The sequence below is a fragment of the Watersipora subatra genome, chromosome 1 (genome assembly GCF_963576615.1).
Source record: "Watersipora subatra chromosome 1, tzWatSuba1.1, whole genome shotgun sequence".
NCBI lineage: Eukaryota > Metazoa > Bryozoa > Gymnolaemata > Cheilostomatida > Watersiporidae > Watersipora > Watersipora subatra.
The window spans coordinates 5,817,486-5,830,786 of record NC_088708.1 but is presented as its reverse complement, the minus strand read 5'-3'; the positions used below and the strand labels follow the sequence as shown (position 1 = coordinate 5,830,786).

Here is a 13,301-nt window from a genome sequence, read left to right as displayed (position 1 = left end):
TGAATAGTAGCCAGAATTTGGAAAACCAATGATTGACAACCACATTAACATGATCGAAAGAAAGCCTGTCGGTTGAGTGAAGGTTTGCTTTTGACGACCTGCCTAGCAGGTCATGTTGTTAAAATAGAGGAATCCTGTAAAGGCTTTTTGTCTAGAGTTCAAAATCTGTGGGTATTTGTGCTGAACTCATTATTGGAAAAGCCTCTTTGGCAGCAAACAGATAAGTTCAAAGCTAGTTGAGCAGGTGAATAAAAGACTTCATCGAAGGCTTGATAGCTGTTTCTGCAAAAAGCATAGTACTCATGATAGCAGCAAAGGAGAAATTGATTTAACGTAACTAACTAAAAATCATCATGAAGTTTATAATGTATATTTTTTAGCGAGTCTTGGCTAATATTGCTTCTCTTATTATACATAAGGACTCCATCAAAATATCAATAGATTTATGCACTGTAGAATTCAACAGCTCTATTTTCAGACTAACAGACAACATCTTTATGTATGAAATGTCATATCAGTTTTTAAAATCATCGCTTTCAAAAGATAAAAATTGAAAAAAATGGTAAAGTATAAACAAACGACTTCCCATATACGATAGATTAGCTGCAACCAAACTCGAGCGACGTCTGTTTATTGTTATTAGTCATGAAAATTCTAAACTAGACTGAAAAGCTGCATTCTGAAAACAAAAGGTTCTAAAGAGTAGCATGACATAATGACAACCTACAGATTGAGATGATGTTCATGTAGAAGCTGCTAGCTTAGCTAGTCTTTTTCACAGCAGAACTTGTCTCATGCCCGGCGTTTTTAAAAAGCAAAACCAAAGCTGACGGGTCATTGGCTTGCTGGGCAGCAGCATTGCAGTCATGAAGTTTTTATGAAGGGTTACTGATAGTACTCTCATTTCGCTACTACACAAAGAACGAGTGACAAATCAGTATAAGAAGTGAAAATACTTGTCAACCAAAGCTGTGCCAATGGTGTAGCCTTCAGTCAACTTGAACTTGCTCTGTGTGAATTTAGTACAAAAATAAGTCAATCTGTAACTAGTCCAAAATAATGACGGGAAGCTGAAAGTCTCCCTGCCATTAGAGTTGAACCTTATTTTCTGAAACATGTAAATATGCTTGAGAATAATCTAGAAAGTTATTAGTATAAAACAAGATCTGACCCATATACAAGATTTCTACCGGGCATGTTAAAAGAGGTTATGTTCTTATGAGTATTTTATTTCTCTCATAATTAGCCTAATAATTTGTGTTCACTTTATGGGTCCTCACAGAAATAGGCTAGCACTAAGACGCAAAGATCTTAGCACACTTGACACATAGTAGTCCAAAATGGAAATTTATATTAAACTCATGATGTGTAAAAAACTGAACCATGTTTCAAAATTATCGCACACGTAGACATACAGCAACATATAGTGACGTACAAAAGCGATACTTTGAGCTATCAGTGTTTCAACCAACAGAGGCACAGCTAGTCTCTTAGAAAGCACAGAGAATATAATGATAGATTGTACAAAGCATCATAATTATGGAAAAGAAAAAACCAATGCGAGCTTGACACACCTGTGTATAAGCAGCGCCAGTTTCATATGATCACCAAAATAGTCAATCATTTTACCAATAGATCAATAATTCTACCAATAGATCAATCATTCTACCAATAAATCAATGATTCTACCAATAGATCAATCATTCTACCAATAGATCAATCCGAATTAAAATAATGCAAGTCTGTACAAAGTGAAAAAGTAACAATGACAGAAAGAAATGACTAGATATAGAAAGTATATAATGTAACAGAGGCTATGTTAAACTGGGTAATAAGACATAGCCACCAAAGCATATAATGTAACAGAGGCTATGTTAAACTGGGTAATAAGACATAGCCACCAAAGCATATAATGTAACAGAGGCTATGTTAAACTGGGTAATAAGACATAGCCACCAAAGCATATAATGTAACAGAGGCTATGTTAAACTGGGTAATAAGACATAGCCACCAAAGCATATAATGTAACAGAGGCTATGTTAAACTGGGTAACAAGACATAGCCACCAAAGCATATAAAATTAACATTTTCAAGTTTTAAGCGTGTCAGTTGCGATCCTGTCTTGGCCTTATCCTGCCTGTGACACTTTGCTCGGTCTCAAGGAATCCCTTGACAGCCAAGCCGACACCATTTAAATCAAGTAAGAATGTATCGTGGCCATAAATGGCATCCAATTCATAGAATGTCACTCTATCATTGCCAGCCGAACGAAGAGCGGCGGCCAACTCTCTCTGTTGCCAAATAGGAAACAAAAGGTCTGTCTTGACCCCTAAAACCATGGCAGGACAGGTCACTCTTTTTAAAGCTGCATTCATATCCTCGTAGTCCTCGGAGATATCAAACAGATCCATAGCCTTAGAGATGTAAAGAAGGGAGTTGGGGTCATACATTGTGCAGAACATCTCCCCTGCAATAATGAACATGCAGCACACGCTATAAAATACTTTATTACATGTATGGATAACGGTTCACTTTAGATAATGTATTCTACTGTTTGAAGAAGACTTAACACATAATGTCCATAACTGTAAATATTATAAATAACAAGCATGATACAACTACCGTAAGTACTAGTTGATTGATGGGCGACTAACACGCCAACTCTACTTATGATATTTATCGCTCAACATAATAGAGCTAGTCTCTATATAGCAGAGTGAAGAATGGAATCAATAAATGCAGTAGTATGGATAAGCTAAATATTAGAATTAGCATAACGGAAAACCTAAACAGCTCCTTTACACAACCAGCAATAAACAAACAAGCTAGTCTGCTATTGAAATGTAATAAATGATGTGGACCATTGTTACGCAATCTATTAAAATTTCCCTTTGAAGGGATATTACATGCGCATGACTATGAGATAGGTATAAGACAGAGTGAATATTTGCTTTTACGATGCACACAGATAGTTACTCTACTAGAACACAAATAGAAGAAATTAATGGGCAAAGTAAACCCTCAACCTAAGTAATGCAACGTAAGTTGTATATAATGAATGACAAGTGTACAAGTGCATGGCTTGTTAGTAATATCTAAGCGGCTAAGCAAACACTTAACCATAATAATAGAAATACCCTTTTTTCAAAAAGCAGCGAAATAATGAGGTTAGAGTATTGATAGACGGAGAGTGTGGTCCGCATTATAAGTAGAGAAGGTACGAGGTCTGATCCAAAAGTTCCCGGAATGGAGTTGTATATTCATGCATATTCGCACGTTGGAAAAACCCATTGCAGCGTTTGCTGAGAAACACCTCTGGAGTGTTGTCCCAAAATTTCAGGTTGCTATGACAACGCGTTCTCATGTGAGCCGATGATATGTCAAGGTCTGTCAGGTGCTTCCATTGATTTTTTAACCAATTTATCGTCATGTCTAATCAATCGGAACAGCGTATTTGCATTAAATTTTGTGCGAAATTAGGGAAAACAAGTACTCAGACATTTGAAATGTTAACTGTTGTTTTTGGAGATGCTGCTCTAAAGAAAACACAAATTTTTGAGCAGTACAAACGTTTTTGTGAAAGTAGAGACAGCACTGAAGATGACGCGAGGTCTGGCAGACCAGCGTCGGCAAGAACCTGCTCGTAAATTGACAGTGTGAGGTCACTAGTCATGGCAGATTGACGTTTAACCAATAGAGAGATATCTGGAGAGACTGGACATGGTTTTGGAACTGTTCAAAAAGTTTTAACTGACAATTTAAACATGAGACGAGTCGCAGCAAAGTTTGTGCCACGCTTGCTAACTGATGACCAAAACAAGCTCAGGAGGCACGCTTGCAACGATTTTAAGGAAGCTTTCAGGAATGATCAAAACTTTTTTTTGAAGGCCATAATATCATTGTCTTCCCTAATTTCACACACAATTTAATGCAAATGCGCTGTTCCGGTTTATTAGACATGACAATAAAAAAATTTTTAAATCGACGGAAGCACCTGGGAGACCTTGACATATCATCGGCTCACATGAGAACGCATTGTCATAGCAGCTTGAAATTTTGTGACAACACTCCAGAGGTGTTTCCCAGCAAACGCTGCAATAGGTTTTTCCATCATGCGAATATGCAAGTGTATACAACTCCATTCCGGGAACTTTTGGATCAGACCTCGTATAACAGATTCTTCAAGCTAGCATTGCGTCTATAAATTCCCATGGCAGTTATTGAGAATATAAATACTATCACAAAATATTGTGACAACTAACGTTATATAAACAGAGAGATGTTTTGATAGCACATCAACAGTCAAGTCTGACAGCTATAAAATATAGTGAATAGAGATGAGGAGTATTGAAGAGCTGAAGAATCGATGCACTTGTAGCAGCTACCTTGATAGTCTAAGTAGCTCTCTATGAGAAAGGTGGGACACAGAGCTGGGTCCTCATCATCATTGATGCGTTTTCTAGCAAACCTCTCACTCCATTCAGGACCAGACCTATAGGTCATCGTACCCATCTCCCTTGCCATCTTCATACCATTTCGTGGGTATTTATGGCCATAGTAGTGACCTGGAATATATACAATTTACAAGTGTTGTCTCATTCGAGTTATTCCACCTAAAACTCTCTGATATCCTGCAATAGTCAAATCAGAGAATATTAATGACAGCATTTGAAAAAGCTCGATTGTGTCTAATGGTGTCTATTAGCGCTGGGCGCGAGTACTTCTTGGCCAACGGGTTTAGACTCGTCCCCTTCCGTACGAGTTTTTCGAGTATCGGGTAGATGGTAGTGCTTGGCACGAGTACCTCTTGACCAACGGGTTTCTCGGGCATCGGGTTTGTTGATACCGGTTTTATGTCTAAAATTTCCAAATATCATACATATTCTAAAATTTACAATGCAATTATAATTCTATTCAATTTAGTTATTGTTTTTTACTATTTTTTAACGACCAATATTCGTGCTCACAGCATTAATCCTTTGAAGTTTGAACCCCAAGTTTGAAGGGTGTGTCAAAATCTCTATCGACCATAACTCCGGCATTCACATGGCTGTGTTTACAAAAGCCGTTTCTAACAGCGTAAACCAATCAAATTAATGTTTGCACAAGATATTAGACCAGAAATTTCACTTCCATTTGTAACAGTTTTCAAATATCTTTACCTACTTCCTTCGTTTTAATAACAAATTTCATTTGAACAATACCGCGAAAAAATCGACACGACTCTTTTGTTGGTAGGTCATAAATGATTGTGATGCAAACAAAGAACTTTATAATACTAATTACAATTTTCTAGTATATTTTGAGTCATAAAGTAATGATGAACATGCGCTCAATGGATATGATGCTATTGTAAATGTTTATACGAGTTTTTTTAAATCGTACAAACTTTTATAGTTTTAGCCCGAATAATGGTAAAGTACTGTTTTTTTTCTGTTTGATGACATTTGCTGTGGGTTGCCCAACCTTTTTAATAGTGTTTTACCAAATACCATTGTATTATGAGCACGTCCAGATATATACAATAAAAGTTTAAAAACTTCGGATCATTGGACAGATTGTCTAGGGTTACTGACACACATTAACAAGGCCAGGGTTCAAAGGGTTAACAGGCGGGTTATTAAACAGTGTTTAGAGGGCAGGGCGCAATAGACCGAGTTTTTGTCCACTCTACTCGACGGATCTGTGTAACAAAACCCAAACTCGCAAGTCAAAACCAGAACCTGCAAGATCGAAATACTCAAATCTTTATGACCCGAGACAAGATAAACCCGCGAGTCCAACAAGTTTTATTACCCATGCCCAGCACTAGTGTCTATGCAGTGTTGGGTACTATCGAGTCTTGAGGGTTGACATTGTAAGAAAACTCTACGGTAAACAGAGTTTCAAATGAACACTGAAAAGGCTGATTAATACATTTCACTGAATTTAAGACACTTATATATGTAATGCTGAACTGTGGTTGACACGTATACTGATAGGGCACTTGGCTAAACAAAATGTTTACCTTCCCTCCAGCTAGGGTCTGTCATTATGCACTTTCGCTGGAGGTATCTCACAGCTATAGAAGATGGATGGGAGAGGGCGCAAGCAGAGATGGAGACCAATCGTGAAACACGGTCTGCAAACTTGACAGCAGCATTCAGACTCTGCATGCCACCTGCCGGAATCGATAGACACTCTAGTTCAAGATTTACAAATCCCAATGTTGTTATGCAAAAAACGGGCAAACGGGAAAGCACTTTTTTACATGATGTTGGACCGATTAACCTTCACAGTGGACCCGTGATAAAATAAGCAGTTTTAACAAAGCTAACAAATACTCATATTACATTACTAACCACCTACCAAGAGAGGAACCGACAGCTGCATAGAGCTTATCAATTCCGAGGTGATCAAGAAGTAGAAACTGTGCATTTACCATGTCAACAACTGAGACCAATGGAAATGTCGTTCCATAAGGCTGCTTTGTTCCTGGGTTTATTGATGATGGCCCAGAACTTCCTGCGAATCGATATAAATTCTTATTAGATATTGAAAATTAATTCTAAGCATTTACAGATTTCACCTACTAATACCTTCATAACTATCAATGCTAATTAGTGAAAACAAGCTAACATTACCCACCATAGCAGCCTCCTAATGTATTAGCGCATATGATGAAATACTTGTCTGTGTCCAGCGCACAACCTGCAAAGTGTATACGAGTATTATAATAAAATGTAATTGATCGATATAAATACATTTATAATAACGAGTCAAATTTGTATGCTTCAAATTATCTATGCGTATATAAAGAGAAGTACATAATGAAAATGTTTAGCTTACCTGGGCCGATGAACTTTTCCCACCATCCTGGTTTCTCATTTTCAGGGTGACTTCTCGCATGGGAGCTTGCTGAGAGTCCGGCGCCGAGCAATATCGCATTTGACTTGTCTGCATTGAGTTTGCCCCATGTTTCATAAGCAATAGTGATTTTGGGAAGAATACATCTGTTATATTTAAAATAAAAAGGGTTTTCATGAACAAATGTCTTGTAGCCTGAAACAACCTTATCATACTCAGGCTCAGGACCCCGGGATGGATTCTCGAGCAAACATGGGAATTCCGAATTCATACCATTAAATGTTTCATTTGAAAATCCCATCAATTTATCTTGCTTTTGGTTTGAACTATAGCCACTAGCTTCCTGACCCTCATTGTCTGTCTGAAATGAAGCTCTAGGGCCAGTTGTTGCAAGGGTCTTATAAGACAGAAGCCTCTCTAATTGAGATTGCAGCAAGAACCGTCGGCTTGATGTCCTGGAGACAGCAGTTGATGTCAGTCTTCGCACTAAACCGCCCTTACGGATATGTTGACGTTGAGAAAAAAACAGCAGAAGTGATGAACTTCGTCTCATTGTTTTTGTGAGGTGCGCAATCGAAAAATGCCAGCTTCTTCTCAGTCTTAATGCCTGCAAAAAGTTATAATAGCGCAATGACTATTGGCACGGCGAAGAATAAAGTTAATTGTTTAGTTTTTCAACAAAACAAATTAGTAAACATTTTACTCTCAATCTTTTCATATTCCTATATGCTACACATAAGCATAGACACTTTGGGATGTGAAAAGATTCTGTTAGGTTTTGTATATATGCTAACCTATGTAAACATGTGAGTTGCTGAGCAGATCTCTACCTCCTAATAAAGCCAAGCATAGGATGAAATACTTGAAATACTATTGAAAGCAAACGCGTAGGACTATTGTTAGAACACTGTTTTGACAACTCTCCGTTAATGTTGGGCGCTTGATAAACAATTATAAGACTAATCGTAGTCTTATGGTTGTTTAAGTTCTCTGAAGATCTATTTTTCCAAACAACCTGCCAAATTTTTCAGAAAAAATATATGCTCGAGCATAATACGTAATAGCAAAAACGAGAACTACACATAATTATATTTGTATGAAAGCTAAGGCTTTCGCTCAAACTTTTAGTTTGAATATTTTATTGGCACACTAATGAAAAAACTGTAAGAATCGTGTAAAAGACTTAAGATCATGTTACAGAAGGGCAAACTAATAAGCAAAGACCAATCCGCCCTGATAGGGCTAGTAAAATGAGAATTAAAACCACTACAGATTAGCAAAATGAAAAAAGAGCAGAATTACGTAGGATACAATAAAATGGGTTTCAACAAAAGATAGACACCAATATTTCACATGATATCGCTCCAAACTGAAATTTGTAAGACGTTCAAATATGAACACCATTCCAAACGCTGTTCATATTTGTGTATTTTGTTTGACATAATAAATATCATAGATGAGTGAACAAATTAGGACATCAATGGCCGCAATTTTATCACATCGCTCAACAGCGCCGTAGTGTTTCTCCCTAATTACTAGTTTCACTAACTACACCGTTCACTCTACCAAGCTTCAATGTTATCTCGTATCCTACAACTATATCTCAGTTATTAAACTAGCCTAACACAAAATAAATAAAACCAACGAACGGTATCGAGCCTTTGAGTACCTTCTCCTAGAATCCAGGTTGTTACAGCTCATCGGTACAACGAATAAGTGATTATCGCGTTGAATTCGTGTGTTATTATAAGCGCCGTGAGAGCAGACTTCAAACTGAAAGTAGGTGATTCAGCATTTTTTTCATTCATTGAAACTCATTTTTGAATATGATTGGATAGTTTGTTATTATGTTAGTTTGCCGAGCGTACGAAAAAGCGCATGAGTTTAAGCAACCAATGACAGTGGTGCTGGGAATAGCAAAACATTTACCGCACGTTGCTATTACAGTACAGTATAAGTACATATACATGGTACGTACGTATTTGTTACGCTTTGGCATCATTAGTAAAAACGATCGGAGTGGAAACGCTGATAGGACAAAACAGCGATTACACTTGCAGCCCAATATAGCAACTGCTAATAATCACTAGTGTTACATGCTACGAAGTTTTGAGCTTCGAAGTTGCGGTTTTGATCGGAGGAATGAGTAGGACGTCTTTACATGAAACGAATGAGTGGTCGCACAACTTCGAATTGTTCGTAGCTGGCGAATTTACATGCTACGAAGAAATTGTCGCACGATTCCGCGTTTTCTATATTAGCCCGTTGCGCTTTTAAATACAGCGGGGCGAATATTTTATATCGCAACTATAATAATAAAAATGCGTCTAAGGTCGAAAATCAATGTCAAAACGTGAGAAAAAATTGCTTGCAAAATCGGCTTTAGTATCGTACGTTCACTCATCACCAAATCTAACTAGCTATGCTTCCACTTGGACTATTTATCACTATACTCTTTTCACTGTTGATTGCTAACTTTCTCGTTCAACAGCATTTAAACTTTTTAAATTTCATCCAGTCGAGAGAAGAGGAAGAGGACGTTGTTATAAATGCTTATGTCTTAGGAAACTACAGAATAGATGAACGAGGCAGAGTTGTGAGAAGGTCTGCTAGAAGACGAAGGAGAATGTGGATGAGCTTACAGTCTGTAAGTATTTATTACCCCAAAGTACAATTGCTGTGGTAGCCACTGTTTCAGAGATCGAAATCTGATGCATCTAAAAATAAAATGAACTTTTAGTTTAGTAATAATGTGGTGTTGATTACATTAAAAAATAAGTAAAGTTTAAAGGCAAGAATTTATATATGTTTTTGCTTATACTATTTGTACTTGCTTATACTATACCATTTTAAGGTAATAACATTAAACCATAATGTTATTACATAAAATATAAACTCATTCTAGAGAACACCATCCTGGTACGACAACGTGCTCCTTAACAGTGAGGACTCAATATGGATTGCAAATTTGCGTCTGCCAAGAGGAAGTGTTGAAAATCTATGTACCATCTTGGCAGAGGAACTTTCACCTGCTGACCTCACAGTGCGGGAACCACTATCACTCATGAAGAGGTAAATAACTAAGATATGGATATTGTTTTTTTAATCGCATTCTCTAGCAGAAATAGAGTAAACCTATATTTTAGTGCAAATTTTCAGTACCTATTTTTGCACAAACTTGTAGGCCTACTAGCCCGGTTGACCAGCTCATGATATACATTGCATTCAAATGGTTTTTTTTCAATTACAGGGTCTGTATAGCACTCTATAAACTGGCTAGTTGCGCAGAATATAGAGCAGTGGCTGCCGTGTTTGGTGTGAGTACTGCCTCTGTGCATATCTACCTCCACAGATTCACCAAAGCCATTTGTAAAATCAAGTCACGGTACATACAATGGTACACAACTGAAGAAGCCATAGACATGGCTGCCTTCATAGAACAAAATTATAAATACCCTCAGGCTATAGGTGCTATAGATGGTAGCCACATACCTGTCAAGCCACCATTGGACGGAAAGGCAGACTATATCTGTCGAAAAGGCTACCCTTCAATTGTGCTACAGGGTGTTGTTGACGGCCACTATAGATTTAGAGATGTGTACGTTAATACACCAGGCAGTGCACACGACGCCGCTGTTTTTGCCAGGTCACCCCTCTCGCGTAAGCTTGAAGATATAATTCCAACAAATGACAAGGTCATTGATGGTGGTGTTGTGCCTCTTCATTTAATAGGAGATCCAGCATATCCTATGTCGAGCATGATCGTGAAAGGATACATAGGAGCTGGCATCACACCAGAGCAAGACAGCTTTAATGTTTATCAATCGAGTGCGAGAATCTGTGTGGAGATTGCTTTCGGCAAGCTGAAGTCTCGGTGGCGAATTCTCCAAAAAAGGATTGATGTCGACACACATTTCGCGCCGATGATTATTACAGCTTGCTGTATTCTTCACAATATGTGTGAAAATCTCAGAGTTCCAACTCCTGAAACTACTAATGAAGACCAGGAAAATGAAAGAGCATTTCCCCAGCCAGAAAACTTACCCACAGTGAGAATGCTCAATCCTGAGGGTGCCAGGATTAGAGAGAGGATTACCAACTTTCTAGGTACCACTCAGCCTTTACGTCGGTCTTTTAGATCTTGATGACTCACTGTGTATGTTGTATTTTGTACTATTAACCAATTTTTTGTTTTTACACTCAACCTACTTTCATTATTACTAATAACTCATTTTCATTTAGTTTTTTGCACTTCTAACTAATTATTATTATCGTATTATGTTGCTGAATAAATAGCAACTTGAAAGTTTAACATGAAATATATTATTATATTTGTAGCAGATGAATATATACACACAGTAAAACTATGACAAATAAAAGCGGCAGACTATATAATACAAAATAATAAATGATTACAATTAGAATTATGCATGCGATAGTATTATGCAAACAATATAAAAAAATTAAAAACTAAGGAGAGTAATGGACAAAATAATAATGGAGAGCAAAGGACTAATAATATGTAACTATGTATAATATGTAAATCTTTCATGCAATGTTATGCTACTTATCTATTAAAAAAATTGCTATTCAGTGTCATCTGGAATGGTGTAACGTGACCTTGGTGTGCTTGGTGGTGTGCTTGGTGGTGGTGCGTTGGGGGAGCCAAGTTGCCTTTCTCCGCCAAGTTGACTACAGGCGATCGTGTTGGTTGGAATGACGGTGGTTGCAAATTGTTGGGCGGGTGATTGAGAAAATGGTGGTGGCTGTTGGAATTGCATAGATGGCGATTGCCATGGTTGAGGAGGGTGAAACTGGAGAGTTGATGGCTGTGATGGTAGAGGTGGATATGTGGGTTGTGCAAAGAGTTGGCTAGTCCCAGGAGTAGCAGCAGAAGTAGGTTGAGTAGGCGGAGGGCAGCATGCTTTTATGGCTTGACTAAAAATATTTGTGATGTTGCTTAAAAATTCACCTTGTTGTTTTGCCATCATCTCCATGTAATCTTTCATTTCCTTCGATCGCTCCTCACGAAGGCTCTTCAACAGGTTTTCTAGGTCACTCGAGTGTTTTCGTTTACGTGAGGTGGATGGCTCACTATCAGTTGTGTTGGAGGATAGTGTCCTTGGTGGTCTGTCCGTCTCCGCGTCTCCACTTCCTGATGTCTTTGGCTGTTCCTGTAGCTCTTCACGACTACAATGATTGCCAAAACTGCTTATGTGATAACTAGTCTTACAATTAAATGTCTTCAGTAACGCTAAAAATATCTAATACATAAAATGGTATACAAGCATTCTTCAAATTTTCCATACATCTATATGTGAGTATTAAATTTTTTTGTATGTATCAAAGCTGCCCATGATCATTTAAATCCTTATAGTATCAAGACTAGTATGGACACTCACCTCCTTTCCTCCTTTTCCATGGCAGCCAACTCTTCAGATACATCGTTAACTATCGGTCTATGCCCCATGACGCCATGCATCTTTTCGTAAAATCTCCATGTTGACGGAGTTCCACCTATGAAAACATTGTGATCATTATCATCTACATTATCCGTGTACTACGATTAAACACCTTATGAATCACATTACTCTGTCAAAACAATAATTAATTTAGCATTAACAAGCTGCCCATAGTAAATAAGAGTAAAAAGAAAACGATAAGTTTTTTATTTAAGCCAACACACCTGACTTAGAAGACTTAATCCTCTCCTCCTTATAAGTTGACTTCAGAGTCTTCCACTTGGTGTTGATCTGCCTCCCTGACAGTTTGGCCTCTCCTTCCAATTTGCAATGCTCATTAACGGCATCTGCTAGTTGATTATAAATAGCCGTATTTCTTTCTCTTCGGCCATCTATCTTTACGAAAATATTTAGAGCAACAATTAGATCGAGCATCACAATCACTAACTCGTCCGAAAACAGTGCATTCACCATATTAACGATATTACAAAAACAAGTGTTTCAAAACAGTTGTGCCGAGGATGCCGTAAGGACAAGTACCGATGAAGAACGATTAAAATCCAACCTCCGATCGCAAAGATTTGTGCAAAAATACGAATATTTATGTTTACATCATGCGCAGTACATCGTTGTTGATTCGACGTTTTCAAAAATACCCCCACTTGAAACGGAGGTTTGAATCGCTTCGAAGAATTAGTGATTCGACGTTTTGGACCATTTACATGCTACGAAGATGCTACGAAGATGAAAAATACGACAAAACTTCGTAGCATGTAACACTAGTGAATGTAAAAATAATCAACCGTTACATATCGTATTATCGTTGATATCAATATTAATTTGTTAGCTTTTTGTACAACTGGGAAGATAATATTACCTCTGTATTAGCTTGCACAAACGCACCGCGAGCTATGTGAATATTTTTGATCCGAATTTCTTTTAAACGTGCACAGAACGTTTCAAACGTAGATTTACTCGATTGGTGCATAGTTT

At 37.7% G+C, this 13,301-nt stretch overlaps 2 protein-coding genes across 3 annotated transcripts; one reads left to right on the top strand and one right to left on the bottom strand.

Moving 5' to 3' along the window:
• Nucleotides 1-1,963: 1,963 nt before the first annotated feature.
• Nucleotides 1,964-8,613, bottom strand: LOC137398596 (uncharacterized). 2 transcript variants are annotated; one of them, XM_068084760.1, is made up of 7 exons: nucleotides 8,516-8,613; nucleotides 6,829-7,453; nucleotides 6,628-6,690; nucleotides 6,349-6,504; nucleotides 6,008-6,160; nucleotides 4,386-4,565; nucleotides 1,964-2,467 (listed from the first exon to the last, which is right to left on the bottom strand). In XM_068084760.1, exons 2-7 carry the CDS (start codon nucleotides 7,397-7,399, stop codon nucleotides 2,106-2,108), a joined length of 1,485 nt encoding a protein of 494 aa, XP_067940861.1. In that variant the 5' UTR covers nucleotides 7,400-7,453; nucleotides 8,516-8,613; the 3' UTR covers nucleotides 1,964-2,105. The 2 variants fall into 2 exon arrangements, with proteins under 2 accessions (XP_067940861.1, XP_067940869.1); XM_068084768.1 differs by having other exon boundaries at nucleotides 8,496-8,551.
• On the top strand, nucleotides 8,128-10,991 carry LOC137392930 (uncharacterized). The gene is made up of 4 exons (XM_068079325.1): nucleotides 8,128-8,148; nucleotides 9,365-9,493; nucleotides 9,752-9,918; nucleotides 10,097-10,991. Exons 1-4 carry the CDS (start codon nucleotides 8,128-8,130, stop codon nucleotides 10,989-10,991), a joined length of 1,212 nt encoding a protein of 403 aa, XP_067935426.1.
• Nucleotides 10,992-13,301: the final 2,310 nt, after the last annotated feature.